The sequence below is a fragment of the Penicillium argentinense genome, assembly GCF_028826775.1.
Source record: "Penicillium argentinense strain IBT 30761 chromosome Unknown utg000010l_segment0_segment0, whole genome shotgun sequence".
Classification (NCBI taxonomy): Eukaryota; Fungi; Ascomycota; class Eurotiomycetes; order Eurotiales; family Aspergillaceae; genus Penicillium; species Penicillium argentinense.
This window is the reverse complement of record NW_026622669.1, coordinates 961,478-989,460: the sequence shown is the minus strand read 5'-3', so window position 1 is coordinate 989,460 and position 27,983 is coordinate 961,478. Positions and strand designations below refer to the sequence as shown.

Sequence of the window (27,983 nt, the reverse complement as noted above, 5' to 3'; positions counted from 1 at the left end):
GTTATTTCATTCTTCATCTTCCGGCGCATCGTCCACTCCGCGCAGCCACGCACTCCGAGCATCAACGGCTGCCTTCCGCACATCACGCTTGGGATCATCCAAGACGAAGCGCAGAGACCGCAGTACATGGTTCTTCTCGGGAAGCAGAGGGGATATGGAAGGCGGAGCACGAGCATTGGACGCGGTTTCGGTGACGATTTGCTTCGTGGCCAACAAGTATAGACACTTCAGAGCGTCAACGCGAAGACGAGGGGTATTGACAACACCCGTTCCAGTCCGGATCTCGGTTGTCTTCAATAGCCTTTGTACGAGACTGTGGACGTGTCCACACTGGTCAATCACGACGACTCCATTGTCGCGGATGATCACGCTCAGCGTATCCAATGTCGCGGCGCGTACGGCGACTGAGTCCACGGTCTGCAGGTCGAGCGACTGGAGGAGAAGTGGAAGTAAAGTGGGGAGCTCTGGCATAACCAGGGCGGTGGATATGGTGGACAGGATGCCAGCAAGAGCGGTCAAATGAGCAGGCTTGATGTGATCGACTTGAGGGGCATCCTCGGTGCCCGCAACATTGACCTCGCGGATTCGAGATGAGATCAGCGGAATGACTGTTGTGAAAACACGCTGCTTGGCAAGCAAGCGAATTTGGGCACCATTGGTGGCGGAAAGCACATCGTCTTCGCCGAGAAGGATGGCAAAGCCACGGGCAGCGGAGCTGCTGGTCTGCTGGTCTGGTGAAGACAAGAGTCCCAGCAGCGAAGTGAGGATGTGAGTAGTAGTCGGAGCAAGGCGCAGAACCAGAGATTTAGAGAGCCAGAAGACCGTGCGGATCGTGCCAGGGCTAAAGGCCTGGCATTGCTGGGAAATCAACGAGTCAAAGAGCTTCTCCGCGATGCTGATGTCCTGCTTTGACAAGAACTTGTTCACAAGCAAGGCCAGATGGCGCAGGAATGCGAGGTGGGTGGCTGGTTCTGTGCTGTCGTACACCGAGCGCTGCACCAGGTCCGAAAGCAAGCCCGAAACATCGGGAGAGGTATGGGGAATACGATCGCTGACGTCCTTGGACAAGCCTGCAAGAAGATAGGTTGAGATTATGATGGTTCGTTCCTGGTCGGCCGTGGAATTTTGAGAAAAGGGCACAGGTGTAAAGTCTGTTGCGGGCGCGAACAGACTGTAAATGTTCTCGGCAACCTGTTCTTGCTTCTGGACTGAGATAGATCGCACCAGAAGGTTGCATAGTCGGCCAAGAGTATCGAGAATAGAAGGATCATTCAAAATTTGATTCTTCGCCTTCCCGGAAGCAGACTCTGCCACACTGCGAGACAAACCGATCACGATCTTTTCGAAATAAAGGTCCACATTGGGATCAGAGTCCATAGCTCTTTGGTCCATAACATAGAGAAGTGTCATCAAGATAGCCCGAGGATACGCCACAGATCCGGGCTGTTCCTTTTGAAGGAGTATGGACAGCTTGCTAAACAGCCGACGGAACAACGTCTCAAAGATATCCCGCTCAACGCTAATCTTAGCCAGCGTGTCAAGAGTGGAAAGATATGCCGAGCTCGTGTCATCGTCCTCGTCTGGTAGAGTCGCCACGAAGGCAGGGAATGTGATGTCCATGATCAGACGAGGCTTGTGCTTGGAAATTTCCGCAAGAGCCGCAATGGCTTCCTTCTTCAAGTCATCTCGGCCGACGGACTCTTCCTTCAGAAGGATTTCATCGAGATACTGTACAAACAAGCCGACCTCGTTGTCTTGGAAGAAGTCCCGCAAAGTAGATAACCGCAGGAATCCCTTGAGCGCAGTAGCTCGGAAGGAAACCTCTTCTTTCGCTGCACCCATCAAGGCCTGGCCAAGGACGTCTGAGAATTGGTCCTTGAACTCGATCAACGGGTTCTCAAGAGCCAGTTCATTGCCACGGGTTGTCCACTGACCAAATACTTGGATGGCGGACTCAAAGAGCACAGACAGAGTCTCGAGGAGGGCCCTTTGCTTCACAATGCCATCTGCTTCTTGGTAGACGGTGAAGATTGGGGCGACAACAGCCTGAACAACGAGTGTGAAAGTGATTGGCGAAGCGGATGACAAGGCACCGAGGATTTGCTGCGCGGGCTTCGCTTGCTTCTGCTGGGGCTCTTGCAATTGCTCGTTGCATTCCTTGGTGATGGGACGGAGGAACTGTGCGAGGGGCAGGTCTTGCGTGACTTGTGTGACACCCTCGGAAAGGCGTTGTGCAATACTTTGCAGAGCCTCCAAAGATGACTCGGACAAAAATTCTTCTTGGGCATTGAGGATCTCAAATTTGAGGACCTCCCATACAGTGATGGAAAACCGGGACACGGTATTTGGATCATAAGAGCGAATGCACGCAATGAGGGCGTTGAGTGCATCTTTCTAAGATAAAGTCAGCACTTGTATCCTTTTGAACGAAAACAATTAAAAAAAACTCACCTTCACGTTTGGCGACGTCGAATCCAGCTTATCGAGCAACGCCGGGATAGTGTGTGGAGCGAGTTGGCTTGTGGAAGAAAGGCAGTCCTGCAAGCGGCCCTTAAGGTCTTGTGCTGTGATGCCGTATGGATCATTCGGGGGAGGTCGGAAGGTAATGGGGAAATAATTAAAGACCGAGTCGAAGAGAAGCTGTCGAAGTTAGCTGTGTGCTGTGATGTTCTGAAGCTTTGAACCATACCTCGACATGATTGGTGATATTCCATTCCATCATGATGACCTTTAAGATAGAGAACACCACCATCAAATTGCGCGGGTCCTTCTCACCGGCCATGATGTCGACGACGCCGACGAGAGAGATCTCGTCCATATCGCGAAGTGCTGGAAATAGTTAGTCATGGCTGACCGATTCGAGTATGCATTGTCTCAACTCACCCTTCCGGTGCTTCAACATCAGCTCGTTCAGTAGCTGATAGACCTGGAAACGCTGCGACTGAGACCGTGACTGTAGGTCCTGGAAGTTGGAGAACAGTCTAAACCAATGTCAGCTATATATCCAAAATTGGGGGCTGCAAAGCTTAAAACATACGATTGTGCCGTCTCCGCAGCCAATTCCTTGGTAAACCGATCCAATCTCTGCAAAGTATCCAGTCCCGCAACCGCACCGCCATCTTCAATCCGATCACAAAAGAACGTCGTCAGAACCTGGATCTGTTGTCGCGACAGGTAGCGGGGCGAGAGGGACTTGATAACGGAGGTGAGGAAGGAAACCGCCTTCCCGCGCAGAATTGGGTCCTCGTCATTGATATATTCGCCAAGTTGCTGAACAATTTCAATCAATGTAGTCTTCTTCCCTTCGACATCTACATCACATACCTTTGGTTAGAGTCATTCGTGTTCAGCGGGAGAATGCGGGGGCGCATCGGACTCACCTTGGGCGACGCTGTCAGCGATGCGCTTGGCTTCTTCTTTGTCATGATCCACCACCAGCATAAAAGTCTGCAGTGCCGACATGATTGCCAGGTGAATTGGCCCGACACGTCGTGAGAAGCAAGGAACGTTCTTCAGCAAGTTCAAATTGAACGCCCCTCCGTCCGCTCGCATTTCCGATTCTGTCTTTATCGATAACAATCATGTGACCGGCTGCTATCTCTCCACATCACGTGCTTACTTGCGTCATAACGGCTGGCGGCTATCGACTGTCTTAAATGGATGCATGCTTCGATCAAGATGCGGGAAACCAGATTATTCTCGTCGTTATTCTTGCTTCTAGCCTTCATCACCTCAAGCTCTGCTCTCTGGGGACTTGCACTTCCTACTGGCATCCTTCAAAGGCCATTAGTCTCCCAATACGATCAGCCCATCATGGACAAAATCATTCCAAGCATCTTACATCCAAAGACGCCTGATAACAATGCCCAAGTCGATAGCGAGGAGCCTATCATCTCCGACGTCCTTCCCAAGACGAAGGGAATCAATATCTTTGCCCAACTGACCAGAGATTTCGATTCGGTCTCCTCCCGCCTCAATGACGCCTCCAAGAATATCACCGTCCTTGCGCCGCGCAACAGTGCCGTCCAGGACCTCCCCCGCAAGCCCTGGGAGGACCCGGAGGACTATAATAAATTCGGAGAGGTGAACGCGTATGAGGGACAGGATGGAAAGGATCGAGCGCGGAACAACCTGCGACGCTTCGTTGAGGCTCACCTCATCCCTGTCAGCCCATGGCAGGAAGGCGAGGAAGTCGAGACTTTGGGAGGCGTGAAATTGAAGTGGACGAAAGAAGGTGATAAGATTAAGGTGTGATCTTTTGCTGATCTTGTATTTCTCACCATTTCACTAACTGATGGCTAGATCCAACCCGGCGATATCGAAGTGGATAATGTCGCTGAGAAGGTTGCCAATGGCGAAGTCTGGGTGTTGAACCGAGTGATCAACTACAGTCGCTGAGCTTTGATGGGATTATGAGTTACGATATATAATGATATTTGAATAGGAAGTTCGGGTCCATTATTGCATGATATACATTGTGATCACTTCAAATACTCGTATAATTTCTATCTGGGCTCGTTGCTACCTTAGGATACTCTTCGGGTTTATAGACAACACTCCTATGTTTCGTTTAGGAATCCAACGATGCAGTCACCAATTACTTCACCTCGGGCGCAAAATTCCGCAGAACTCTCTCCTCGACGCCGTCAAGGATGCAGAAATGCTCCATCACCTCTAGGTTCTCGGCCTCGTTGAGGAAGAGCTTATCGGGGTCCTGGCCGGGCTGCATGGGGTTCATCATGGCCGCGGGGTTGGCCATGCCCATTTGCTGGGCCATTTGGTTGGCGGCTAGAATAGATGTTAGCTGAAATTCCTCAAATAAAGAGAAAAAGATCACGGTGAACTCACCATTGTCACTGCCCAGGATAAAGCCAAACACGGACTGCAGACCCATCAGGTTGAGGAAGTACCAGGACAAACTGGACACCCATCGCACATCCAGGTCACGAGTCATGACACCAGATTGCAGCATAGACTTGAAGCGGATGGTCAACGGGAATGGCAGTTTCACTAGTGTCATGTTAGTATTACCCAGCATCAAACCAGTCTCGCAGGTTATTTCTTACAAATGACGAAGCCCGAGAAGAAGGCATTGATCCAACTCATGATCAGTGTCTGGGGAATCATCATCATCATGTTGCCCTTCAACATGCCCATCATAGCCTCCATGCCCTGGGGATCGGTCATCGGGTTGGCCGGCGGCTGGCCGCGGTTGTTGGGGTCCTTCAGGAAGCTGCCATCACGGAAACCGGCGACCAGGTAGTTCTTGCGGGCTTCGAAGGATTCGCGGTCCAGCACAGCGGGGGCGTGGTTTCGCAGGTTGACACCGCGGAGAAGGGCGTGTCGTTCGCGCGACTCGGCAAGAGTGGAGGGGGGCTTGGGGGGCGTGTTCATCAGAACAGTCGCATAGTGGCGCAGGATTCCGGTAAGTATCTAGCAACAAATCAGTCTTATTCTCCGGTTTGGAAAAAAATTCCACTGTTCAATCGTACCATAACCACCGAAATGGGGAAGAGAATCCAATAGCTAGTGCTCAAGGTCAGTCAGAGCTCCCACATCGATTGGGGGCATCGCTCACAAAAGAGCCGGATCCCGGAGGATGGTCTGCTCCACCCCTTGAACTGCCATGGTGGGCAGCAGTTGAGACGTGCGAGGTGGCGGAGGTGGTCGAGAGCAGAAGGTGCAAGTCCCGCTGAAGAGGGAAGTTGTCGAGGTGAAGTCGGGCGGAAGTGGAGGCCGCGCCGATTGGCCCGCGCGAGCTCCAGCTTCCTCCAACTCGCAACGGTGTCCTCGCAGTCAACACCTTCCTTCCGCGCAACAACACGGCCTTTCTGGTGCCGCACCAAACAAATCCTTCGAAAAAACCTCCCAGACTTCAGATTCACGAAGGATTTCACACCATGGCGTCCCATAAGGTGCCAGTTTACTCGACAAATGGTCCGTCAGCCGCAATCTACTCCTTCATTGATGCCTTTGTGCATTAGCCACAGATTCTACAATCAGCAGGGCCACCATGCTTACAAAATTATTGTCAAACAGACCTCAAGTCCACTACCGATGACGCTCTTCTCCCCTACCTATGTACCCTCCCGGCCCCATACGCCTTCAAGGTCGACTACACCAAGAGCAACATCCGCTTCGCGTTGGGCTATAGTGCCATTGTAATCGCAGCATTCACATTCTATGCGGATCGCAAGCTAGGCTGGGAAGCAGTCTCCTCGCCATGGATTCTCGCCGCTGTCGTCGCATACTTTACTCTGAACAGCATCCTCACATTCTGGCTTTGGGCCGTTGAAGCTGGAGAGGTCTTTGCTGGAAAGCGCAAGTCTGGCGAAACCGTAAGTTCCTCCAACCTGTGTGCCTGAAAACATCCTAATTCCTGTTCTTGGATTAGATCACCATTTCCTCGTCTGCGAAGAAATACACTACGCAATACAAGCTGCACGTGCAGTACAAGTCTCCTGCTGGAAAGGTGCTACAAGATAAGCGCATCGAGGCACCCTTCACGGCCTGGTTTTCTGCAAATGGCATCTTCCACCCCGAGCCGTTTCGTAGCTGGTTGGCGAGTGAGATCGATGTGTTGCGATTGGCCGCCAAGGAGAACGAAAAAAAGACCGGCGGCGCTTCTGGCGAGTCAGAACCCAGCAAAGGAAGGTAGTCAATCTACGTTTCTGGGCCATTTCGGTGGATTGAAATTGACTGTTTGAGGAGAAAATGTGCATCTGATAATGTCGCTGGTGATTTTTTGCGTACCATATCATGGATTAAGTGAGCTATTCTATCTCAATTTACATTTTCATTGCGAGTTCTAGTGCCCCATGATCATGCTGGCAGTGTCCATGGGTAAAGGGGGCTGCTATCACTGCAATAATCCTACAGGTGTACGATCTCGATGCTTTTTCAGATATTTGATTGAAAGGCACGTCGAAATGTAAACAATCTTAGCTAAACTTCCATTCCCAGACAGAACGAGCACTACAACCAACAGAATTTGCTCAGGTATCCTCTCATACTTCACTCTTTGGCAATTTCTGCGACTTGACACCGTGGAAACTCTGCAACCTCCTTTGCACCTGCTTCCTCGGCGCAAACTTGTGCCAATATTGCCACATAACCCCCGTCAGAAGCGTCGTAGGAATAGCAAACGCCCAATAAATCCACATATCCTTGGAAACCGTGAACCCCGAGTCAGGACTGAAATCGAAAAATGCCATACTGAATATCGAGGAAATGAAAGTGGGCGGTAGGAAAATGAAGGTCACGAATGCCAGGGTCTTCAAAGCCGTGTTATCGGACATCATGGCCTGGCTGATTTTCACTGTCACGCTAGCGTCATGTTGTGCGACCGTATTGAATGCGAGTTGAATTTCATTCTGGAGTCGCTTTTCGTTGGAAATTGAGCGGTGTCGGAGGCTATTCAAGCAGCTTTGGGAGAATCCTAGCTGGGATTGAATATCTGTGGGGATGTTGGGGTGTTGCTGAGATGGGATTCCGGCAATTGAGCCCGTATAGCACTGGTGTTGACGAAGAATCTGCTCTAGTGTCTGTACAGCCACATCCAGCGACTCTGTAACATGAATAGCGTGTCGGGCAATGTCGTGAAGGCGACGATAATCGGGTCCTGGTCGACCTTCCGGTCGATCTTGCTTCTCAATTTTCCGGACAACATCGCGGATGCCCCAGACGGCGCTGTCTTGGAAGTTTGTTGCTTCATGGAGGATCTGGGGCCAGGCCCAGAATGGATCCTGGGTATTCGCTTCGGTCTGGGTTTGAAAGTTCTCGTAGTTGATTTGTTCTGTTGGGTCGAAGACAATGATTCCGGTCTTGGTTTTGTTGGTGGCTTTATCTTTGATCCAGCGGCTGAAGATGTTGATTTTGGACCAGTCGTAGTTGAGGTCTAGCTTGAGATGCTTGCTTTGGAAGAAGCCCCATGTATCTGTTTAATAATTAGAGACTGGTATCTAGCTTGAAATCCCACGGTAAGCTCATACTTATTCCAGTGACTGTGTCTGTATCCTGAGTTGCTTCGCATCCAAAATAGCCATTTGAATTTTGGAGATAGTTCGACCACCATTTTTCAGGCATGCAGAAAGTGTTGATGAAGACTCCGCGGCAATCATGACAGACTCGGATTCTGTTCGCGCTTGCGATTCTGCTTTGATTTAGCATGTGCTCACTACTCAGTTTGTAGAGAAGACGAACAAGATAAATACATCTGTATCTTCAGATACTATGGGAGGAATCTGCCCTCGGTCCTTGACCCACAGCTGTTGGGGATGGATCTCCTGTTTCGTCCATTTACACTCCCCTTCCCAGAAATTAGAATCATGGTTGGCTCGCAAATTGAGTATAAGCTTACCTTGCTTCCACTGGAGGATCGAAAAGCTTGGGCATGATCCTTTACACCTGAATTCGACCATTTGCAGATTTTCGGTAATTCTCAGTGGTAAGCTAGCCAAGCTGCTTACCCCTCATCGGTTGCCTGGTCGGAATCAAGGTAGATTTGGGTTAAGGTTGACACCGTAAGCGGTCCAGTCATACAGATTTAGTACACCAGGACCTGGTAAATAGTAATTTCACAGCAATGAATAGGAGTCCTCAGACGTGTTCGTCGCATCAAATATGTTCATGGGGAGGGATAACCGCCCAGGATTCTAGCGGCGGTGCAATCCCAATCATGCGGGGCTCAGCCTCGCAAACATGCAGGGCATCTCACTCGACAGATGTACTTCACCTATCAGACTCAAAAGATTCTTGACGCCTCGCAAGATCACCCGGGAAAACGGCTTCTTGCAGGAGATGATGCAACCTGCGACTTCAGCTAATTTGGGACCCGCTGCGCCCATTATACTACACCCTGCACAACAATGCGATCGTACTTTGGTCGTAAGTGGGGGCTAGTTTCGGTTGATTCTCAGCCCGTCTCGGGATCACTTGCAAGACTTTGTTGACGCGGATAAGGTCCTTTATGCGCAGCCGAAAATCCATTGGCTATGAGAAGGCAATTTGCCTTGCGCTGGCTGCTCATAAAACTGTTGTGATATGTCGTATCGTAACGGAATCAATTCCTAACCTCACGGAATTACCAGCGTTGATTGGAAATCAATCTGGAGGTCGCATGTGTATATAAACCCTCAAGTTTTCTGTCCAGAAGGAAAACAAGCAATCTTCCTCTGAATTACAACAAAAACGAAGTTATGTGACCCGGATGTCGCAGCTTGACAAGGAGCTGAGACTCAGACATTGTGGCACCGCATATACTGGCATGTCTGCCCCAGCGGGTTGAGCGCGCTTTCATGAATTGGAGATGGGTGTCTCGGCAATGGCTTCATCTATGCGGTCGAGACAAGGGCGAACGAGTTCTTTTGCGGTTGGTCGGATGTCCTCGCTGATGTATGTGGATGGGTTGGGTGTGTCCCAACAGTGTATCTTTGATGGCTGTCAGATGAGCAAGAACAAGAAGCACCAAAGGATGGGGTAGTCGCGGAGATCCAGAGGAAGGACGAAGTTGGAAGTTGGGGGTGTAGGAAGCTCGCTAGAATAAAGGAAGACCCGGCAGTAGTCACCTCAGACTGAGTTGGTAGTCTTCCCTGCAAGAGCTATTAACCCAGAGTTGGCTCTGAAGGCCCAGGTCGTGTCATGGTTTTCCATGTTGCGGTATGTCAAGTCGAGAGGACATCGCCGTTGCAGGCGGCCAAAGTGCTCCCGCGAGGATAACATCTCCTGGCCAAACCCCGGTGAGAGTAGAGACAGACTATATCACGTAGACACCCCGTCCACTCTTCTCCACACGACCGGACAAGCCGACCAGGTGATGAAATAAGGCCGCGTCTATCGGAGGTAGTGTAAGCCCGATGACACTGTGCGACGAGGCATGCGCAAAGCACAGATGCTAGGCCGCGAGGCACAAATATTGAATAATCAAAGTGTCTTCTGGAAAATTCTTTCAGAGACTAAACTGAAAAGAACAGATACTACACTTGATCCAATCCAAAAGGCAAAGAGAGCTGAAGAGGAGAAAATAAAGAGCGAAGGTTGGAGAGGCTGGCGGTATTTTGTAGACAGATGTGGGTCCGTGCGCAGGCGTTCGTTCCTGGCGTTTGGTCACGTGACCCCGGCTACTATGCAGCCCAAGCGATTGCCTTCGAGTACCCCATTCAGGCTACCAGGTGATGCCTAAAATTTTGAACAGAAATATTTGCATGGCTCGGTAGTCATTACAGTAGTGGTTCGGTTCGTATACCCATTGTGTAGAAAAATCAGAGAATGCCTCATCCTGTATGGTTTTCTTATCACTACAACGCAAAGCATCTTGCTCAAAATGGAAAGCGCCGAAATATTTTCGTAGCATAATTGAAGATTCTGAGTACTGTAGTGGACCCTAAATTTAAAATTTCATGGGGGAATATATATTTACATGCTCAAGGTCGAGATTACCTAGTAATTTTTTGTAATCATACCAAAATGATAATTAAAATAATTGATATGCCTATGTTGCCTTTGATGATTAGAAAAGTCTTGAGACAAATTCTGAAGTCATGTAAATCTATGGTTGCTGAGATATGATGTTGTAATTTATCGCATTTATTATGGTGTTTTGGGGTGCGTCACTCGGCCGTGGATTACGTTAATTTAAAAGGGATGAATCATCAATTTATGTAGCCCAAAGGGAAGGCATTGGCAGAATTATGCAATTGCGGTTCACCGTGGTGAAGACCGCAAAGGACCGCGGTTCACTATGGTGCGGTCTCAACCCCCAAATTCGAGACCGCACCATGCAGAGGCTTACTTATCAGATCATTGAATATATAAACGAGAGCAATTTAACAGCCTGGCAGAAATACAACACTTTCTGTTCGCCTAATTAACCGGACCTAGTACCAAAGTGCCACCGTTCCTTTGTTCCGAAACATCAACTTCTGAGGCTCTCACCTATCGATAACAGCTTCTCAGAATGTATCCTATTAGAGGAAAGATCGTCAGGTCCCCCCCCCATATGTTGTTATTTTGGAATACGAACCGGGACAAATACAACCCAAGACGATGATGATCACTACTCGGAAATTTTTCAGATATTTACGGATCGCCTCACTACCAGATCATATTGAAATGAATGTCGTGTTTGAGCCCCACAGATTTCCCGCCTCTCGATCAGTTCCTGGTTGGGAGCTAAGAAATTAGTTAACTTAAGAGGTTTCATCTCCTGAAGAGCTCAACAGGAAATCGCTTATACACTACTAGGAAAGAGGTGTTTTATTATCTTGGCGCTTAGCGTGCCAAGGCTCACAGTCGCGGTTGCTCAAACATCAGAAGTACACAAGGCTCGGCTCGTATAAGCCACTGTCGATCTCTGTAGACCCCACGTCGCGTAGTCTAAAAATGTCGGTCATCTCCTCGTGTATGCGTATATATTTAGTCCTAGATCTTAGTGTATGCTTTTTCTGGTTGCAAATCACGAGCATCGAAAGATGATTGATGATTATGATCGTGATATCTCCACTCTCTCAACTCAAAGGGTCGAGATTCTTCTAAAACCCCCCAGATAGTTTGGTTTGACTACATACAGGATGTTGCATCGTCCGCCCGAACACGAACCGCAGTTGTTCGATCGACATCGTATACTTGATGACTACTGCCGATCTATATGTTTTGCTGCAAACGCCAAGGGAGCAGAGGGGCGATTGTTGTGTGAACACGAGAAGACCTCAAGAGGAAGTACTCATCTGAATGACCAAGCTATCCTGAATCTCGACCATAAATACCCCCTCTCGCCCGCTGTCCTCTGCTCATCTTATCAACAACAACCCATCGAATTCCTATCCAAACCTACTTCAAATCAAGTTTCAATTTTCAATTTTCAAGACATCAGTCTTTAACCAACGAAACAATCAAAATGCAGTTCTCCACCGTCTTCCTGGGCGCCGTTGCCCTCTTCAGCTCTGTTGCCTTCGCTGCTCCCTCTGAGAACCTCCGCGTCCGCTCCTCTTGCCAGGTCGGCGATATCTGGGGTGCCGGTGACGCTGCGTGCAGCGCTTCTGTATGTTTCCTTCAGCTTGACAAACCAATCTCTATTTTCAGGATCTGACAATATTGTAGTGCATTGCCCAGGGTGAGGGCTACCATGGTGGCCACTGTGACGACAACAGGTGAGCAATCTTTCCTTCTGGGGTTAAGGTAGACTTGCTTGGTTTACTGATAGCTTGGTTTTAGTGTCTGCGTTTGCAACTACTAAACTAGTACCGTCTCTTGGAGAGCCGGAGCCTTGGTCCTGATTTCGGGGCATATGCTAGGATAGTGTGGAGGCGGAGGAAGTTGAGTTTACAGGGGATAGTGAGAGACAGTTTCTGATGTGGACTTGTTTTCTGATTTAACTCTCTGTACTCGTGAGAGTTCAATTTTATATTCACTGTCTTTCCTCACGTTCTTTCTAGTAGTTGGGATTACAATTTTGTTGAAAGCGCCGAAATATTTTGGCAGTCATCTACTAAATATCCTCTTCTGGCTCTTTCTGTAAATAATCAAAATCAAAAATAAAATCAAGATTCATGTGCCCCTGTCTACTGTACTATCATGAAAATCAGAAAGACATGCAATTGCAATCATGAAATTCTCGCCTGCATCTGCTCTGATGTCACCAATATTTCAACTTCGCCGCCTCGTTCTCATGCCCCCAAGCCTGAGATCCTGGCTTCGGGGCCTGGAGCTGCTGCTTCCCCGGGATTCCAGCCGCAGTCGAAGAGGCCTTGCTCCCAGGCTCGCCCACAGACTTAGTAAATGCAGTCGACTTCGGGCACTCGTTCTTTGTCAAGGAGGCCGCCTTCGCATTGTCCAGCGAAGTAGAACTCAGCTCAATGTCACCTACCGCATCAATGTTCCGCACCACGATCTCCGTCAGCCCGAACAGAGACCACAGGCCGGGAAGATCAATCAAGGGTCCTGAGGTGGTAGCCGCAGAAGACAAGATTGGCGCCGCGCCTTGTCCAAAAAGCACAGCTGTATCCCATTGCATGGTGCACTTTCCCATCCCAAGCGTCGAGTTAGTCTGCAGAGCTTCCTCTGCGGCGGAACTTACAAGTGATCCTTCAAACCATAGTCTTTTCCGGTGGATCATTTCCGGGACCAACGCGCAGTAGGCGGCAAAAATGTTTTTGTCGGTTCTTGGGAGAGAGAGTGCGTCTTGGACCTCTGTGACTTTCAAGTAGAGGTCCTCCGTACCTGCAGTGTGCTTTTCGCGGCGGTACCGGTATTTCGTGGTGCGCTTCATGAGGATTCTCTCGATCACAAGATCATCCTCGGGCAAGGTTGTCTGAATTTGAGTTCCAGAGCTTTCAAACTTGGTCCGGAAGTCCTCTACCAACTTGTGAATTTTCGACTGAAGCGGAGAGTCTATTTCATTGATGTAGGGTGAATGACCATCCAGAACGATAGCCGCATCCCAAACGTTCTCAGGAAAGTTGACATGCACGTATGCAAGGGGGAAAGCGCGCGAGACGGAAGATTCAAGGCCATTTTTGCTGATCGTCACGATAAATAGGTCAGGATTTTCCGTCGATCGGCAGTGGACCTCGAAAAATGTTGTGTCGCTAAATGACTCACGCTCAAATGTTCGGTGGCCATCAACAGTCAGGTTAATGACTCGGTCGATATCTTCCCTGTAAGTTGCCAGGCGATTGTTGAAAACGGTATTGGGAGCTGGAAGTCCGCTTTGTGGCTGAAAGTAGTTCCGGAGAGCTACGAGATCCATTGCTGGCTGTGCCTGTCCGCCGTTAATGAAAAGCATCCCGAGTTGAGCCTCAAAGGTTAAGCGGCCGGGGAAGGATCGGACAGCATTGAGGGCAGGCTCCAGCATATGGAAGACTGTTCTGGTATTATCGGAAGATTTGGATGACTTTTTCGAGGCTTTTTCCGAAGAGCGCTTGGAGGAAGATGGCTTGGGTTTGAGTCCCGAAGCTGCTAAAATGGCCTTGGAGGCATGGCCACGCACATCCTTGAGGGACTTTGTGCCCCAAATGTCCTTTTTCTTGGCCTCACGTCGACACCGATCCTCTTTATTTTTTTTTGGCAGATCCCGGGGCTCGTCCAAAACCCCAGGATTCGGTGCTCGCAGATTCATAGCGGAATAGAATTCCCTAGTGTCGGACTCAGACACTTCAGCCAATTTCTCATGAATTCTAGTCATCTCACTTAAGTCCTCTTCGATGTCAATCAGCACGTTCTTTGTAGGACCATCGGAAGATTTGAGAATGGGAGAGCTTCGTGTAGAGCGCTGGCAGCTAATCTCTTGAAGCAGGAACTCCTTGGCCGCCATTTCACTCGACATCCTAGGTCGAATGGGCGATGCACTTTTATGAGCTTGGATCATTTCAATGTTTGGCGAAGGGATTGGCGTACCATAGGCAGTATTCGCCGAGAAGTGTGCCTGTTTCGGTACCAATGCAACCTGGCCAAAGATCTTCGGTTCGCCAGATAGCATTTGGTTAGCAGTAGCCATCGCCTGATATGGGTCGACAAGTCGTTCTGCTACAGGCAGTCCTCTTCCGGCAATATGTGAGGAAGGTGTCAAAGGCGGTGGTAGGCTATCCAGCAGGTCAACAGGAACAGCAACACTGGGCCGTAGATGGGGTCGGGGAGTAGCATTGTCCGCAGAAAGATCGATGAGGTCGGCCGTGCTCCTGAATTTGACAAGGGGGGATACGTCCTTGGGCGGGTCGGAGCTTTTATGATCCGAGAGATCAATGAGGTCGTCGCGCGCGGAAATCTCGTGTGTGGAAAGCTGTTCCGATACGCTGGCTTCGGGCGTGGATTTGAGGTCGAGCAGAGGAATATCTGGCTTGAATACGAGGATCTGTCCCGGGATGTTGATAAAGGAAAGAGGAAAAGGAGTCTCTGACAGGCCTTCGGGGATTCTTTCACGAAATTGGGTAGGCTTGCTCTTGGGAGCTGCTTCTGGAACGGTATCGGGCGGAATTTCGACGGTGCGCGAGAGTTTGGAACTGGGGAGTGGAGGCTCTGGCTTCTTCTCAGGGACGGTGAGTGGTTTCGTCACGGAGCTGGGGGTAGGTTTCGGTATAGGGCTGGGACTTTCCATATCTGAGATCTCCGAGCTCGATGTCAATTGTTCTTCGGGATAAGGGATCAATGCGCGCGCGGGATTCCGAATCGCTCCATTGGTATCGATCACACGGCGATGGGTGGCACGATCAGTTCTCTGGAAGTGTCCAATTCTGTATTTGCATCTGTAGTTGCCGTTCGGGGCCCACACGACAATGCCGTAGCTTGGCTTCTGTACCAGTTCCTGTGAAATGTGAGCATACATTGAGAGTAGGTGAGGGGAAGGAACAATCCTACCAGGAACGGTACAGCCCTGTCCAGAGCCTCAATCGTCGCATCGACATCTTGCTTCGAATTTCCGGTCACGCAGATCTGAAGAGGCTTGCTCTCGTAATCTTTGGTTGAGATCTTTGTGTTCGTAGCGTATGCGATCCGGGGTAGGATCCCCAGCTTGTCTGTGACGAAGTACTCACTGACTCTGACTGGATCCCAAGTCTGCGTAACACGAGCTGTCTCGGATCTGCAGTCCATTTCGGAGTTGGGATCATCCAGCTCTAGCAGATCGTTGGTAACTTTCACGGTCGGGTCGAGAGGAGGGAGGTGGATGTCGGCGATGTTGACCCGAACGAGTTGATGGATCCGAGGGCGGGCCTTCAAATAATTAGCACTGACTTCACATGTGAGAAGGTGTGGCCTTGCACGTGCATCTAGCAGGTTGTAGTCTTTGTGCTCCTCAATGAATCCCTTGAATGCCTCCGCCCCAGCCATGTCTGCAGACTTGTTGGGGCTACCTTCCAAGTGAATTACCTATAAATACTAATTAGCAAGCATCCAGAGCAAACAGATCGTATCAGGAAACTAACATGGTTATTGCTGTCGTAGTGCACCTGCATGGACCCAGAACCTGCCACTGCTTTCCTGGTTGATGTCAGCGTCGTGAGACAGAAGGGGAGAATTGGAGGGTCTCGTACTCAATCCGCGGCCTTATTTCCTCGACCTATTGAAGATTTGGTATCAGTGTCTTTCCAAAATGTGAGGGAAAATGCGAGTAGGGTTGTCAACTTACCCCAGGTTCTTCCAGACCCCATATGGAGGCCAGGACGACCTCCCGCTTGGCCGGGTTGGCCGACACGGAGGCTTTGCAGTTGGAAGTTGCCATCTGAGTTCTGCCTTTGGGCGTGAGAAATGTGGTGAGGATGGAGAGAAAGGAAGAAGCGGAAGTCGTGAAGACATGAAGTACTAGAGCCAGGATCACGTGGTGACTCTATTGTGCCTACGACTCACCTCGAGGAGAGCGGTGACATGCTTGAGACGAGCGCCGGTGAAAAGTCACATGTGATACTGATATACATGTGATTTTGGATGCGCGTCTTTCAAAGAAAACGGGAGCGTCGTCAACGGGGGATCAGCGAAGTCGAGTTGACAAAAGAACGGGGAATCTCAATGAGGTCCCTGAATCCAGACTGAGTGAGGGAAGGCTCACGTTTGATAGTAATTTAATAAAGTATACTCTGATTAAGATTGGAATATTTATACGATTATGGTAAAAAAGGATGCATGTCCAGTAATATAAAGCTCCCAACGATATCTGTCCAGGTCGTGTTGGGAACATGCAGGTCGTCATCATCAGGTCTAACGAAATGGAGATCAAAATGGGAGCTTGCCGGGCCGGAATTTGTCATGATGGGTATCTGCGCCTCCAAAACGCCATGCATCATATGAAAGCTCGAAATGAAAGAGGAAAAGACCTCACGAATTAGGCAGTGGGAACTGGAATATGCGGTGTGGCGTGGAGGTATGCCGGGTCACGGAAAGGCGATTTACCCTAAAGCAAACTGTACAAGGAGATGTGAAGATGTTGAGGGATTTTGACGGATTAGTCAAGGGGATGTTAGTGAACCGAAAGTGAAAATCTGCAACTACTTCGGGTCAGATATCAATTAAAATAAGTCCTGTATTGTGTGCAATAACAGTTGGAAACACGAAACAAGAGAATTGCCATACCTGATAGCACTATTTTTCGCCCTCCTTTTCTTTAACTCGGGACTCATTCAATCGAATGGCCCACTTCATCTCTTCTTCAGTCTTCCTGATCTGGGCGAGTGCGGCCTCGATCAGGGCATCATTGGCATGCGCTTTCTCAATGGTTTCGCGAAGCTCATCATCCTTCATCTGTTTGTACTCCACGTGACTCGTCATGAGTCGCTCGTTCATATCCTTCAAGCTTTCGATTTCGCGGTTCTTCTGATCCGCAATGGCATCTAGCCGGCCCGTAGACACGACATGTTTTTCATGGGCCTGCTTGAGGGTGATGAGTTCGTCACACAGGTTCTTTACCCGGCGGCTAAGTTCGGCCTTCTCGCGCTTCGTGGCGCCGACCAGAACGTCGTATTGGGTGGAGTGGTATTTGGCCTGTTCGTGCGACTCGGCCTGCTCCCGGTGGTGATTCTCTCGCTCGTCGCGCATCATGTCGTTTACCTTGCTGGCACTCGCCTCCGCCTCCTTGCGCTTATCGCGTTCGTTTTGGAGCTCATTGCGCAGCTCCTCGATTTTGCGATCCTTCCGCGCGATCGAGTTCAAATTTGTTTCGTTCACTTGCTCCAGGTTACGGAGGCGTTCCGACATGTTCTGCACTTGTGTTTTGAGAGTGTCGTTCGACCGTTGGGTTTCTTCCGCGCGCGATCGGTACACGCCACATTCGCGTCTGAGACGGGCGATTTCCTCCTGTAGATTGTGAATCACCCGCCCAGACTTGCCGGTAGCGGCGTGTCCGACAGCCGACCATTCTGTGGGGGTCTCGTCGGCGACGCCGTTCAAGGTCGGACTCGTGGGGAGGTTGGAAGGATTAGAGGGGTTCGGGAGATTGAAGAGGTTGGAGGGGTGTGAGGGTTGTGAGGGGGAGCCGTGTGAATCTGTAGACGGGCGGATAGGAGTGAGTAGGTTGCGCATTGCGATGGCATGGATTCTAAACCGACCTCTCAGGCCATCGGCGGCCGGGGTACCGTCCTCGAATAGACCATTAAATTGGTGCATATTCAGTTGGGTTTCCACATGCGGGAGATTCAGGCGAGGCGCTTCGGCAGGGACTGTAGGAGATGGAGCAACATCAGCACTGATCGGTTGGAGGGCATTGACAGACCCGAATCGCCGGATTGCTCGCCGAAGCGACGCCATTGCAACTCCAGAGCGCTCGGCGCTCAACGAGTTGGGCAGTGGGAATGGAAAAAAACAGCAACCACTGTTGAGAGACCATGATAGTACCTTGAGAACAGAAGAAAAGGGTGGTGGAAGAGATTGCCTACCGTTGTTGAATCGCAGTTGCGCCAGATGGGTCGTCGTGAGTTTGTTTCGCCGCCGGATCATCACCAGCGCATCAGAGGGAAACCCGTGCTGGGCGCGGCGGGGAGGTGCGGATTGGGATCAAAATGGATGTGTCGCTGTCAAAGAGGTGAAAGATGCTAAAAGGAAAAAGCACGACGCGTCAAAGGGACGGAGAGTGAGAAAAGTGAATAATGGGCGGAGGGACTTTGAAGATGGGAAGATGGATGGAGCTGTCGACGGATAGACCCAGCGGATCCGCTCACGCCTTCCGTTTGGAACGCCACGTTAGTGTTTACCCTACCGCACCTTCCCTTCCCTGCAACGCCAACGTCAACTCAACTCTCTTATTATTGCAATTACCTCCACCACGCCGCACCAAAAGCCACCTATCAAGAGGTCAAGCGGGGTATTGGATGTATATACATGAAGGTAGCTTGGTAGGGATTTTTAACGAGGGACTCAGGTGAAAAACAGGAACAAAACAACGCTCGTGTCACATCTACTGGACCAGGTAGACACACAGACCCAGAACACCCATCACCAGCTCCCGCGAAAATGAGGATACGGAGCCAACGTTCTGCATGCTAGCGGTGGCAGAGGCCTCCTTGCCATTCACCACATCGGTGTTGGTCATCATCGGGCCAGCGGCAGTCACTGTGCTGGAGACCACGGTGGAAGAGGGGCTGCCGGAAGGAGTACCCGACGCCGATGAGCTGATGAGAGGCTTGCTAGTGGTCTGGGCCCCAGTCGCTGTCGCATCGGTGGTGGTGCTGGCAGCAGTGGCCTCGGTAGTCGCTCCGGTAGTCATGTCGGTGGTTTGAGTGGCATCAGACACGGTCTCGGCCTTGGGCTGTCCGGCGACGGCCTTCAGCAGGGCAGAGTAGTTCTTCTGCCCGCCCTGAGAGACCTGGAAGGCATAACTTTCGCCCTCCTTGATGTTGTCACCGGGAGTCCAGGTGAAGGTGCCATCCTTGGCCTGATCGGTGATGGTCTCTACGTCCGAAAGATCGCCGGCGCTTCCCTTGCGCAGGGTCAGAGTGACAGGCTGATTAACAACTTGTTAGCATCTTACATTGGGCTCCTCGTCAAATTTGGATGTACCTGGTTAGCGGTAGCTCCTGCCCAGGTCAGAGTGACGGGCTTGCCAGCCGCAACCTCCTTCGGCCAGCTGGTGAAAGCGAGAGGGTCAGCAGCATAGCCCAGCGCAATGAGCGAAGCCGACACGGCAAGAACATTGGAGAAATGCATCGTGTAGGAAAGACCGAATCGAAAGGAATGGGGATGTTAAGGAAAGTATCGAAGTATCTGTTGGCGTATATAGTCGACGTCGAAATGGGCGGATAGAAGGTCGAAACGTGAATACCAGTGGCGCACCGCGATCTTTATCTTTCTACAGAGACTCATTCTGATCTCACCTAGCCCCGCAATGGACAGACTATTTCTCGTCGGCATTCGAGTGTTGCACTCTAGCGCCCTGGGAGAATGTCGCATTCCGAGAAGCCAGTTAAGCATCGGTCTGGTGCTGCTCGCTGAAGCATGCACCATCTCGGATTGTTTGGGGAATGCCTTTCCCAGCAACACTAAGAATGGCCCACAGAAGTTTGTCCCACGAGAAAAGATCTCTTGCTGTTTTGTCCTGCTGCCCTAGTATGCAGGTCACAGCACATACAAATACAAACCTCAAAGGACAACCGACTCAACACCCCTCTTTCAACTATTTCGATAAATCTGACCTGCGAAGATGAATTCTACATCGACATGACTCGTGAGGGAGAAAAAGATTCGTAGCCCGTAGGAGTGGCTCACCGATCCCCCAAGAATGCCATCCCTTCCCGAATTGTTTTGACCGGAATCAAGGCATAGGGCTGCTCTAGCTCTCGACTCTTCACGCTAAACAGTGCTCTGGGATAAGCATTTCTCAACACTCGCCTATGCTCAGCCCATACCAAGGGGTACTCGATGTCTTATTCTATCTAGAGTGAACTCCTTCAAGTCTGTACTGCGAAGGACTATAGTGTCGATCATATAGCCCGCCATGCAAGGGCGGTTACCCGCCGCCGTTGACGTGGGTGGAAACAAACACAAACAAAAAACTCTGCCCTTTCAAGCTCTTTGAGAAAAAAAAAATACTTTTCCACCCCAGTTTGGACATACAAAACACAGGGCTGTGTGTTTTTCAAGCCGATTGGTCGTGTGAAAAGAGACCGTGCTTCGTACTCGATCGGCGTGTCCAGGTACCCCTTGTCTTTCAACCTTGGGAGGTTCTTTCAGGCGCTTCTCCTCAATGTTTTCATTCTGCTAGCCCTAGTCCTGCATATTTAATTCAAATCAAGACAACAATACTTCTCAAGTGTTGCAGGTGCGTAGACTGATCTTTGATGGTTTTCTTGGGTACGGAGTGACGGTCTGGGGTAATAGAAGCAAACAACGCAACCAACAATTATATATCTTAGTCCCAGATACCCAGTTATCCATGATGCGTTGACTACCCAATTGATGTAGTGGTAATTGATACATGTGAGGATTCTACAACGTGGTTCACATCATAAAGCACCTGGCCCGATCTATATTGTAGTGTTGCGTTCGAAGATATTTTTGTGCTCTTGGAAGATGCGATGTTTTATTTGGAGCGTATTTTTCCAGATTTAAATTTTTTTCCCAACTATTTGCTAGACTAAAGGGCAAAAAAGCTAGAGAAACAACTATCATTGTTGAAAGATAAAGTCTATCTAGGAAACTCATAAAGATACATCTCACAGGCTCTACAACACTAAGACGGCCCATGGAAGAAGAAAGAAAAAGTAAATCTTGCCGTTGGGCCTGCCACCGACAAGCGGAGGCTGAAAGTCCCGCAAGAATTTTCCCGGAGCCCGGTCAAAATTCGACCTCAAATCATTTGACGTGCTGAGCAAGGAAGCTCGCAGCCTCGCCAGCATTGGCACCATAGGTCAAGTGAGCAGCAGTAATGATCAGAGTACCATCACAGACCATATCACCCACGGCACAGAAAACCTTGGTCTGATCCTTGGGGTATCCGGGAATCCGGCCACCATCCTGCAAGTTGCGGGTGAAGCCAAAGAGGACAACAGCTTTGACCTTATCTCTCACTTCTCCAGACAACCTCTGAATCGAGCCGTCGATGACGGCACTTCCCTGACTAAAGAAATTGTGAGAAAGAAAAGCGAGAGACGTTGCGCTCTTGTCCTGTCAACTTACCTGTATCCACCAGCGACAATTTTCGCCTTGGGGCATTTCTGGCTGCATTGCTCGAAGACTTGCACGGCGGCTTGCACATCTTGCGGCGCGGTATTGCCTGGTAAGAAGTTCTCTGCAAGACCGGCAGTGTAGGCGCCACCAATACCCTGGCAGCCGACGTTGCCTCCCAGCTGCATCTTCAAGTCATCGCAGACCTCGGGTCCAACAACAGTGCCCTGCTCAGTTAGCAGGAGCCAATGTTAAAGTTTCAAGTGCATTTTCACCTCATTGCCAACCTCGGTCGAGCCTCGAGCAAAAGGAACATCACGTCCTTACAGTTGCCGGTGTCGAGGTCGTTGGCAGTAATGTACTGGCGGGCTTCTATGCTTGTCGGTGTCGTCGCGACCAGCGGGGCCAGGAGCAAAGGGAGAAAGGCCTTGAGGAACATATTCGAAGAAGAAAAAAGTCGATTCAATCGTGATCCTATTGAAGACTCTCAGCATGGCCCACGAAGATATTTAAACGGGTCGAGGGCGGCATAGTGATCCATGTGGTTGGTTCGAGGCCAAAATTTGAGCATCGGGTAGAATATGCCTCGGAGGATCTATGGCGTTTCAGACGCGCCCAAAAAGAGAGTAGTGTCTCATCGTAACACAGTCAAGCCTTTCCCTGACGATTTAGCAATCAATTTAGGCCCCTGCTTCTGTTTGATCGTCGAAAAGGTACAAATCCCCGAACCCGAATCTGGGACATCCTCAGTAGAACCCATATCGCGACTAGGCATCTACCTAGATATTCCCCAGGGCATTCACGTGGTGAATGTAAGTGCCGAAGATTATCGGCATTCATAGAGACCCTTCTTGAGTAGAGATGATCATCCCGGCGCATTTTCGAGTATAACAGCCGCGGCTCGGCACCTCGTGCTGCTTCTATGGGTTCTCGCGCCTCACCACCGTTTAGGATAGAGAATTGCAGGAGGCGAGGCCAAATTATGATTTCATACTATGGAGGATTGTTACCAAGAAATTCAGAGAATCTCAAAATGGGTAAAATATGAACATTACGGCATGAAATTTTTTTTTTCCGAACGCCGTCTGTAGCTAATGGTGTATATGCAAAAGAATCACCTAGGTATTTCTAAAAATCCCACAAACGACGCATGAACGAAGCCGGACCGGAGTCGACACCGCCGTCTTCCTCCAACATGCGATCCGTAAAAATACGCTTGGGGATTTGGTATTCGACAACGGGCGTCTTCTTGAGCGGCCTCTCCCCCGTGCCGAGTTCCGCTTGAACCATACCTTGGTAAGTGTGGTCCAAGAAATCTTCAAGGTTGTAATGTTGCTTTGTAAATTGCTCGGAAATAATGCGCGCAATGGATGCCACGTTGGGGTGGTAGTGGGATTGGAGGGTTTCAATCTCCCACAAACTGCTTTCAATAGCGTTGGTGCGGGTGGGATCCGTTTCCGCCGCATCGAAGGGATCGTCCATACCATGCTCCTCGATTTCTGCGGCCAGGTCCTTATCCCGGATTGTTCGGTGCATCATGAATGTGCATGTAGGGTGACTCTTGAAAAGGTTGTACATGAACGGGACGATGACGACAATGGCGGATGGAGGGGCATTAATCGCGAGACGCGAAAGACGCTTTATAAAGCTGGCCACAAGAGCGGCCGGAAGATGGGTAGAGGCGAGGAAGGTGTTGAGGAGACGGAAGAAACGGGATCGATGCTTCGAGTGGAGGAGGTCGGCGTCCAAGAGGGAGTAGAGTTTTGAGTAGAATTGAGGGTAGTCCAGGTTCTTCTCTTGGATCAGATAGAACAGACCGGAGAGAGCAAGGAGGGAGGTGGCCCCGCCCGCATTGTACGAGTCCGTCAAGAAGTCCATCAGCAACTCTGGTCGGCTAAACCACGGCTCAATATGGTGGACCATAATTCGTAGGAGGGATTTCCGTTGAGGCTGAGATAGGTCGTTCCGGAGAATAGCCAGCCACGCCTCCTGTGCGCGCTTCTTGTGGGAGCTGGCGGAATTCAGTTGCTTGGACTTGTTCTCCCGAGGGACGAAAAAGGTTTCGAATTCGTGGTCAGCGGCAGGGACTTCCTCGCAAGCAGAAAGGATCGCAATTATGCTATCGATAATTTCGTGACTCCGTCGCACATCGGCGTACTCACTGCTCGGCAATTAGCAAATTGTACATAGGCAAATTGTGGGCTGTGAAGATCGACATACGAAAGGTGTGTGAACGTGAAGTACCGCACATCCTCATACTCCTTCGCAAACTTGTTTACAAACTCTGTCTGAAGATCTTGTCCGTCTTGAGCTTCCACGACCGCTTCAACAATATCCTTGAACAAAGTTGCCCAGATGTTGTTCTCAGCCCCGGGGATATGGGTAATGCGCTCCTTCACCAGACGCATAGCCAGAGTCAACGCAGTGACCTGGGAAGTGGTGTCTGCCTCCCGAATAATCGCCATAAGACCTCGCTGGTACTCCAAGCAACGTTCCTTTAGCCATGCGACAATGATTTTCTCGTTCTCGGCGGCGCGGTTCGATTCGATGAAATTCCCGGCGGCGATCAATCGGCTGAAGACTCGGCACAGGGAAACCGCAGCAGCAAGTTCGGGCTCTTTGGCGTTGTCCTCGACCTTCATCATCGAAATCAGGGTCACAATATTGTTGTAGTGCTTTCGTGACTCGGCAATCTGGGTTTCGAGGTCTTGAATAGTAGACAAGGTCTCGGTGAAGTTGTCCTCGGCCACCGCGCGGCGCTTGGACGACGGGGCGCCATTTTTGGAGCTCTTGCGCTTCTTAGAGCTCGACAGCTCGACGGGCGCAGGCATTTTCGCAGCAATCGCAGAATGAATACCGACCCTCGTTGTGCTGGCGTGATCCGGAAGCCCAACTTTTTTTGATTCTCCGGAGATCGGAGGGCACTTTTTCCGCGACTGGGAGCTATTCCCGATGCGGCTAGCGTGTGCAAGCCCGTCCTACCCGTCCCGACCTCAAGTCTCCTCTCCGTTCACCCACCCTCAAGATCCTTACCATCTGCAACAATGGCTTCGCGTCTTGCTAAGAGCGCCATTGGTACGCTGCATCCGATACTCGACCGCTCGTTTATATGATTGCAGTTGCTAACTACTCTCCCTAGGCGCTGCCCGCCTGCGGCCGACCATCCCCGTGCGTGTCCCTGCCGTCACTGCCCTGACCTCGACTCGCGCGGCCTCCAACGTCCCCGCCGAGGACCCCGCGAAGAAGGCTCAGTCCATCCTCGACTCCGTCCCCGGTAACTCCCTGGTCTCCAAGACCGCCACCCTGTCCGCCGCCGCTGGTATCTCGATTGCCGCCATCAGCAACGAGCTCTACGTGATGAACGAGGAGACCGTCGCCGCTTTCTGTCTGCTCTCCGTCTTCACCGCTGTGGCCAAGTACGGCGGTCCCGCTTACCGTGAGTGGGCTGAGGGCCAGGTCCAGAAGCACAAGGACATCCTGAATGCTGCCCGTGCCGACCACACCAACGCTGTCCAGCAGCGCATCGACAACGTCAAGGAGATGTCCGGTGTTGTTGAGGTCACCAAGCAGCTGTTCGCCGTCTCTAAGGTATGATTTTGATGGATTAGAAGAGCTCGGAAAGAGTTTCGGAGAGAATATGGTTTGACCGTCTTGATTTTATAGGAGACCGCCCAGCTTGAGTCCCAGGCCTACGAGCTCGAGCAGCGCACTGCTCTGGCCACCGAGGCCAAGCAGGTCCTCGACTCCTGGGTCCGCTACGAGAGCCAGGTTAAGCAGCGCCAGCAGCGTGAGCTGGCCGACTCCATCATTGGCAAGATCCAGAAGGAGCTCGAGAACCCCAAGGTTCTGCAGCAGATCCTGCAGCAGAGCGTTGCTGATGTCGAGCGTAAGTTCCGCCAGCGATGACCCACAAGACTTTTGTCTATACGAGCTTCGTTGCTAATTGTTCTCCAGGGATCATGGCTGCCAAGGCCACCCAGTAAATGGACTCTGGTAGCTCCGTCGGCTAACGCCATCGTGTACAAAACTATAGGGGCTATTTGCATTTGCTGAGTTAGATTTGCAATACCATTTCTTATTATCGACCATAACACGGAGCATCTTTGTTCAACGCCAGCTGGAAACTTGCGGGAAGTCAACCGAGGTAGAGTCGGGCAGTGTCGGCGTGGCCCTGGCTTGAAATGAACTGGTCCGAATGCCATCTTGGGATACGTAAGAGACTATTTAGACGTAGAAATTGTACGCAGCTATCACTCTTCTCCCGCAAGCTCCCGACCGACCGATCCCTTCAGCCCTATGTGTGTTTTCGCTGGTTGCTGGGGAGAGGAGGTCCACGGTGGACACTGCTAGGGCCAGCGCCGACAGCCACCGGTGGACATGCACCTATACTCCATACCGGAGATAGATCAGATCTGTTTCTCTGAAATACCTCGTGGAACCGATTTCCGTACAATGGCTGAGTTACTCAATTTGACTTGATTTATCTGGGGTCGCATCTAAGCGCCTCGACGGGTTTTAGCCGCCAACCCCAACCGTCCAAAGGGCCAAGGCACACTCAGCCAACACAGCCCCGACCACGCGATGTTTCTATTCTCGTGAGCTGACTCGCCTTGTTGCTTTTGCTTTATCCTCGAACAAAAGGGGATTGTTCCCTCGTCTCTCATTTATCTCTTTACATTCGTCTACCTCCACCCCACTCGGCCTCTCCGCATCGTCCGTGTCGCATTGCATCGCATCGCATCCTGTACCATTGCATATCACCAAGGAGCCCAAGATGCCTTCATTTAAGGACATTCTCCACAAACGCGACGCTCTGTCCAAAGATAAATCGCCCGCACAATCTACGGACACAGAACCCTTCCCAGCTGCTCCGCCAGCTCCCGAAATCACATTGATGCGATCCGACACCTTCGGCCACGAAGTGATCACCCCACCAGTATACCCAGACCACGAGCAGTCCGAATCGTCGCAACAGCTTGAATCCGGTCATCCTACCTCTACCTCCTCCCCTCGTCGCAGCTTCCAGCTCTTCCGCCGCTCCTCTCGCACAGGCTCCCTGTCCAGCCCGTCGCCCCCGCAACCCCGCCGCGAACGCCGTCTTTCACACCTGCTACACCTGGACCATCGCAGTCGGAGCAACTCGCGCGACTCGTCGGCAAACCTTCCTCAGAACTTGCCACAGATCGAGGATGATCAAGAAGTGGATGAGCAGCAACGCGAGGCACAATGGGAGAAGAGGGCTACGGTGCTGGTGCAGCAGAACCCGCAATTCGGACACACGTCACCTAGGCAGTCGGAGGCGGATTTGTCGTTGAGACCGGGGCAGATGCCTAGGTCGAGGAGTTCAAGCTCGGTTGGTGATGTGCAAGATGATGTAAGTTGTTCGGAATCCCCAGTGGAGCCCAGGGATATGTGCTAATGTCCTGTAGATCAATATCCAGGAAGCAATCCGGCTTCATGAGGCAGGAGGTGAGTTGATCCAAGTCAAGCAAAACTGTGTGTTGGAAATCTACTTACTGATGCTTTCACAGATCTGGAACGATCAACTAAAATGTTCGGCCATTTGGCTGATCCCAATGGCGCGAATAACCCACTTAGCCAGGTTCTTTACGGACTAGCCCTGCGGTATGGCCTCTTTTTGCCTTTTTTTTTACTGTCGAAACTCATGCTAATTGCGTGTAGGCACGGCTGGGGCTGCGTAAAAGATGAAGCGCGAGCAGTCACATACCTGTCCGCCGCCGCCTCCAATTCGGCCGACGTAGAGTCCGAGGCGTTGCGAGCCGGCATCAAGAAGGGTGGTGCTGCCAAGGGTGAACTGGTCTTGGCGATTTTTGAACTGGCAAACTGTTTCCGGAATGGTTGGGGTGTGGAAAAGGACCCAGCTGCGGCGAGACAGTATTATGAAACGGCTGCCAACTTGGGCGACACCGACGCCATGGACCAGGTGGCTTGGTGTTACCTAGAGGGATTCGGCGGCAAGAAAGATAAGGTATGCTGGCTCCGAATCATATGTCAATGTCATTGCTAATAGTTGAATTGCAGTACAAAGCGGCCAAGTATCTCCGACTTGCCGAAAAAAGCGGAGGTCCCACTGTTGGGAATTCATGGTATGTGGAATTCACTTCCAAGATACGAAAGAATGACCTGCTGATCATCTCTTCAGGATCTGGAAGGAAAAGTACAACCCGAAATAGGTTTCTTCCCCTCATTTTAGCGCTGGACAAAAAGAACTGGGTCTTCTGGCACTTGAAGCAAGCCCAAGCTTGACTACTTAACACACGCCTCTCACGATGAATGTTTAATGTCTCACTAGCATGACTACGATGTAAAGCGGAATTCGTATGCTGATGGAAAACAATATTAACTGTTTATCATGTACTATCCATCTTGCCCGTCTTCATTCGTAG

The 27,983-nt window shown here is 50.7% G+C and overlaps 13 protein-coding genes across 13 annotated transcripts; 5 read left to right on the top strand and 8 right to left on the bottom strand.

The window, feature by feature from the left end:
• Positions 1 to 6: 6 nt before the first annotated feature.
• N7532_010074 (MET18/MMS19 family protein) lies at positions 7 to 3,462 on the bottom strand (the record flags this gene model as incomplete). Its single annotated transcript, XM_056622565.1, has 6 exons — positions 7 to 2,394; positions 2,452 to 2,640; positions 2,690 to 2,829; positions 2,884 to 2,981; positions 3,038 to 3,311; positions 3,381 to 3,462. The coding sequence occupies 6 exons, from the start codon at positions 3,460 to 3,462 to the stop codon at positions 7 to 9; spliced, it is 3,171 nt and encodes a 1,056-aa protein (XP_056469981.1).
• Positions 3,463 to 3,678: 216 nt separating this feature from the next.
• Positions 3,679 to 4,398, top strand: N7532_010073 (uncharacterized protein; the record flags this gene model as incomplete). Its single annotated transcript, XM_056622564.1, has 2 exons — positions 3,679 to 4,248; positions 4,303 to 4,398. The coding sequence occupies 2 exons, from the start codon at positions 3,679 to 3,681 to the stop codon at positions 4,396 to 4,398; spliced, it is 666 nt and encodes a 221-aa protein (XP_056469980.1).
• Positions 4,399 to 4,597: 199 nt separating this feature from the next.
• On the bottom strand, positions 4,598 to 5,628 carry N7532_010072 (ER membrane complex subunit EMC3; the record flags this gene model as incomplete). Its single annotated transcript, XM_056622563.1, has 5 exons — positions 4,598 to 4,788; positions 4,849 to 5,010; positions 5,067 to 5,433; positions 5,493 to 5,526; positions 5,579 to 5,628. The coding sequence occupies 5 exons, from the start codon at positions 5,626 to 5,628 to the stop codon at positions 4,598 to 4,600; spliced, it is 804 nt and encodes a 267-aa protein (XP_056469979.1).
• Positions 5,629 to 5,900: 272 nt separating this feature from the next.
• N7532_010071 (signal peptidase complex subunit 2) lies at positions 5,901 to 6,658 on the top strand (the record flags this gene model as incomplete). The annotated part of the gene is made up of 3 exons (XM_056622562.1): positions 5,901 to 5,937; positions 6,040 to 6,338; positions 6,395 to 6,658. 3 exons carry the CDS (start codon positions 5,901 to 5,903, stop codon positions 6,656 to 6,658), a joined length of 600 nt encoding a protein of 199 aa, XP_056469978.1.
• Positions 6,659 to 7,007: 349 nt separating this feature from the next.
• Positions 7,008 to 8,151, bottom strand: N7532_010070 (uncharacterized protein; the record flags this gene model as incomplete). The annotated part of the gene is made up of 2 exons (XM_056622561.1): positions 7,008 to 7,936; positions 7,992 to 8,151. Coding segments are annotated over 2 exons (1,089 nt in total), but the record flags the coding sequence as incomplete, so codon positions are not given.
• A 3,742-nt stretch (positions 8,152 to 11,893) lies between these two features.
• On the top strand, positions 11,894 to 12,232 carry N7532_010069 (uncharacterized protein; the record flags this gene model as incomplete). Its single annotated transcript, XM_056622560.1, has 3 exons — positions 11,894 to 12,037; positions 12,097 to 12,146; positions 12,211 to 12,232. The coding sequence occupies 3 exons, from the start codon at positions 11,894 to 11,896 to the stop codon at positions 12,230 to 12,232; spliced, it is 216 nt and encodes a 71-aa protein (XP_056469976.1).
• Positions 12,233 to 12,631: 399 nt separating this feature from the next.
• On the bottom strand, positions 12,632 to 15,819 carry N7532_010068 (uncharacterized protein; the record flags this gene model as incomplete). Its single annotated transcript, XM_056622559.1, has 2 exons — positions 12,632 to 15,295; positions 15,349 to 15,819. The coding sequence occupies 2 exons, from the start codon at positions 15,817 to 15,819 to the stop codon at positions 12,632 to 12,634; spliced, it is 3,135 nt and encodes a 1,044-aa protein (XP_056469975.1).
• A 1,245-nt stretch (positions 15,820 to 17,064) lies between these two features.
• N7532_010067 (uncharacterized protein) lies at positions 17,065 to 18,225 on the bottom strand (the record flags this gene model as incomplete). Its single annotated transcript, XM_056622558.1, has 1 exon — positions 17,065 to 18,225. The coding sequence occupies one exon, from the start codon at positions 18,223 to 18,225 to the stop codon at positions 17,065 to 17,067; it is 1,161 nt and encodes a 386-aa protein (XP_056469974.1).
• A 646-nt stretch (positions 18,226 to 18,871) lies between these two features.
• On the bottom strand, positions 18,872 to 19,620 carry N7532_010066 (GPI anchored serine-threonine rich family protein; the record flags this gene model as incomplete). Its single annotated transcript, XM_056622557.1, has 2 exons — positions 18,872 to 19,417; positions 19,474 to 19,620. 2 exons carry the CDS (start codon positions 19,618 to 19,620, stop codon positions 18,872 to 18,874), a joined length of 693 nt encoding a protein of 230 aa, XP_056469973.1.
• A 1,644-nt stretch (positions 19,621 to 21,264) lies between these two features.
• On the bottom strand, positions 21,265 to 22,015 carry N7532_010065 (uncharacterized protein; the record flags this gene model as incomplete). The annotated part of the gene is made up of 3 exons (XM_056622556.1): positions 21,265 to 21,529; positions 21,589 to 21,803; positions 21,896 to 22,015. 3 exons carry the CDS (start codon positions 22,013 to 22,015, stop codon positions 21,265 to 21,267), a joined length of 600 nt encoding a protein of 199 aa, XP_056469972.1.
• A 689-nt stretch (positions 22,016 to 22,704) lies between these two features.
• noc4 (ribosome biosynthesis protein NOC4) lies at positions 22,705 to 24,407 on the bottom strand (the record flags this gene model as incomplete). The annotated part of the gene is made up of 2 exons (XM_056622555.1): positions 22,705 to 23,737; positions 23,797 to 24,407. 2 exons carry the CDS (start codon positions 24,405 to 24,407, stop codon positions 22,705 to 22,707), a joined length of 1,644 nt encoding a protein of 547 aa, XP_056469971.1.
• A 213-nt stretch (positions 24,408 to 24,620) lies between these two features.
• Positions 24,621 to 25,559, top strand: atp4 (F1F0 ATP synthase subunit 4; the record flags this gene model as incomplete). Its single annotated transcript, XM_056622554.1, has 4 exons — positions 24,621 to 24,651; positions 24,716 to 25,164; positions 25,240 to 25,462; positions 25,531 to 25,559. 4 exons carry the CDS (start codon positions 24,621 to 24,623, stop codon positions 25,557 to 25,559), a joined length of 732 nt encoding a protein of 243 aa, XP_056469970.1.
• Positions 25,560 to 26,350: 791 nt separating this feature from the next.
• Positions 26,351 to 27,770, top strand: N7532_010062 (tetratricopeptide repeat protein; the record flags this gene model as incomplete). The annotated part of the gene is made up of 6 exons (XM_056622553.1): positions 26,351 to 26,950; positions 27,006 to 27,045; positions 27,108 to 27,201; positions 27,259 to 27,565; positions 27,619 to 27,683; positions 27,740 to 27,770. The coding sequence occupies 6 exons, from the start codon at positions 26,351 to 26,353 to the stop codon at positions 27,768 to 27,770; spliced, it is 1,137 nt and encodes a 378-aa protein (XP_056469969.1).
• Between the last annotated feature and the right edge of the window lie 213 nt (positions 27,771 to 27,983).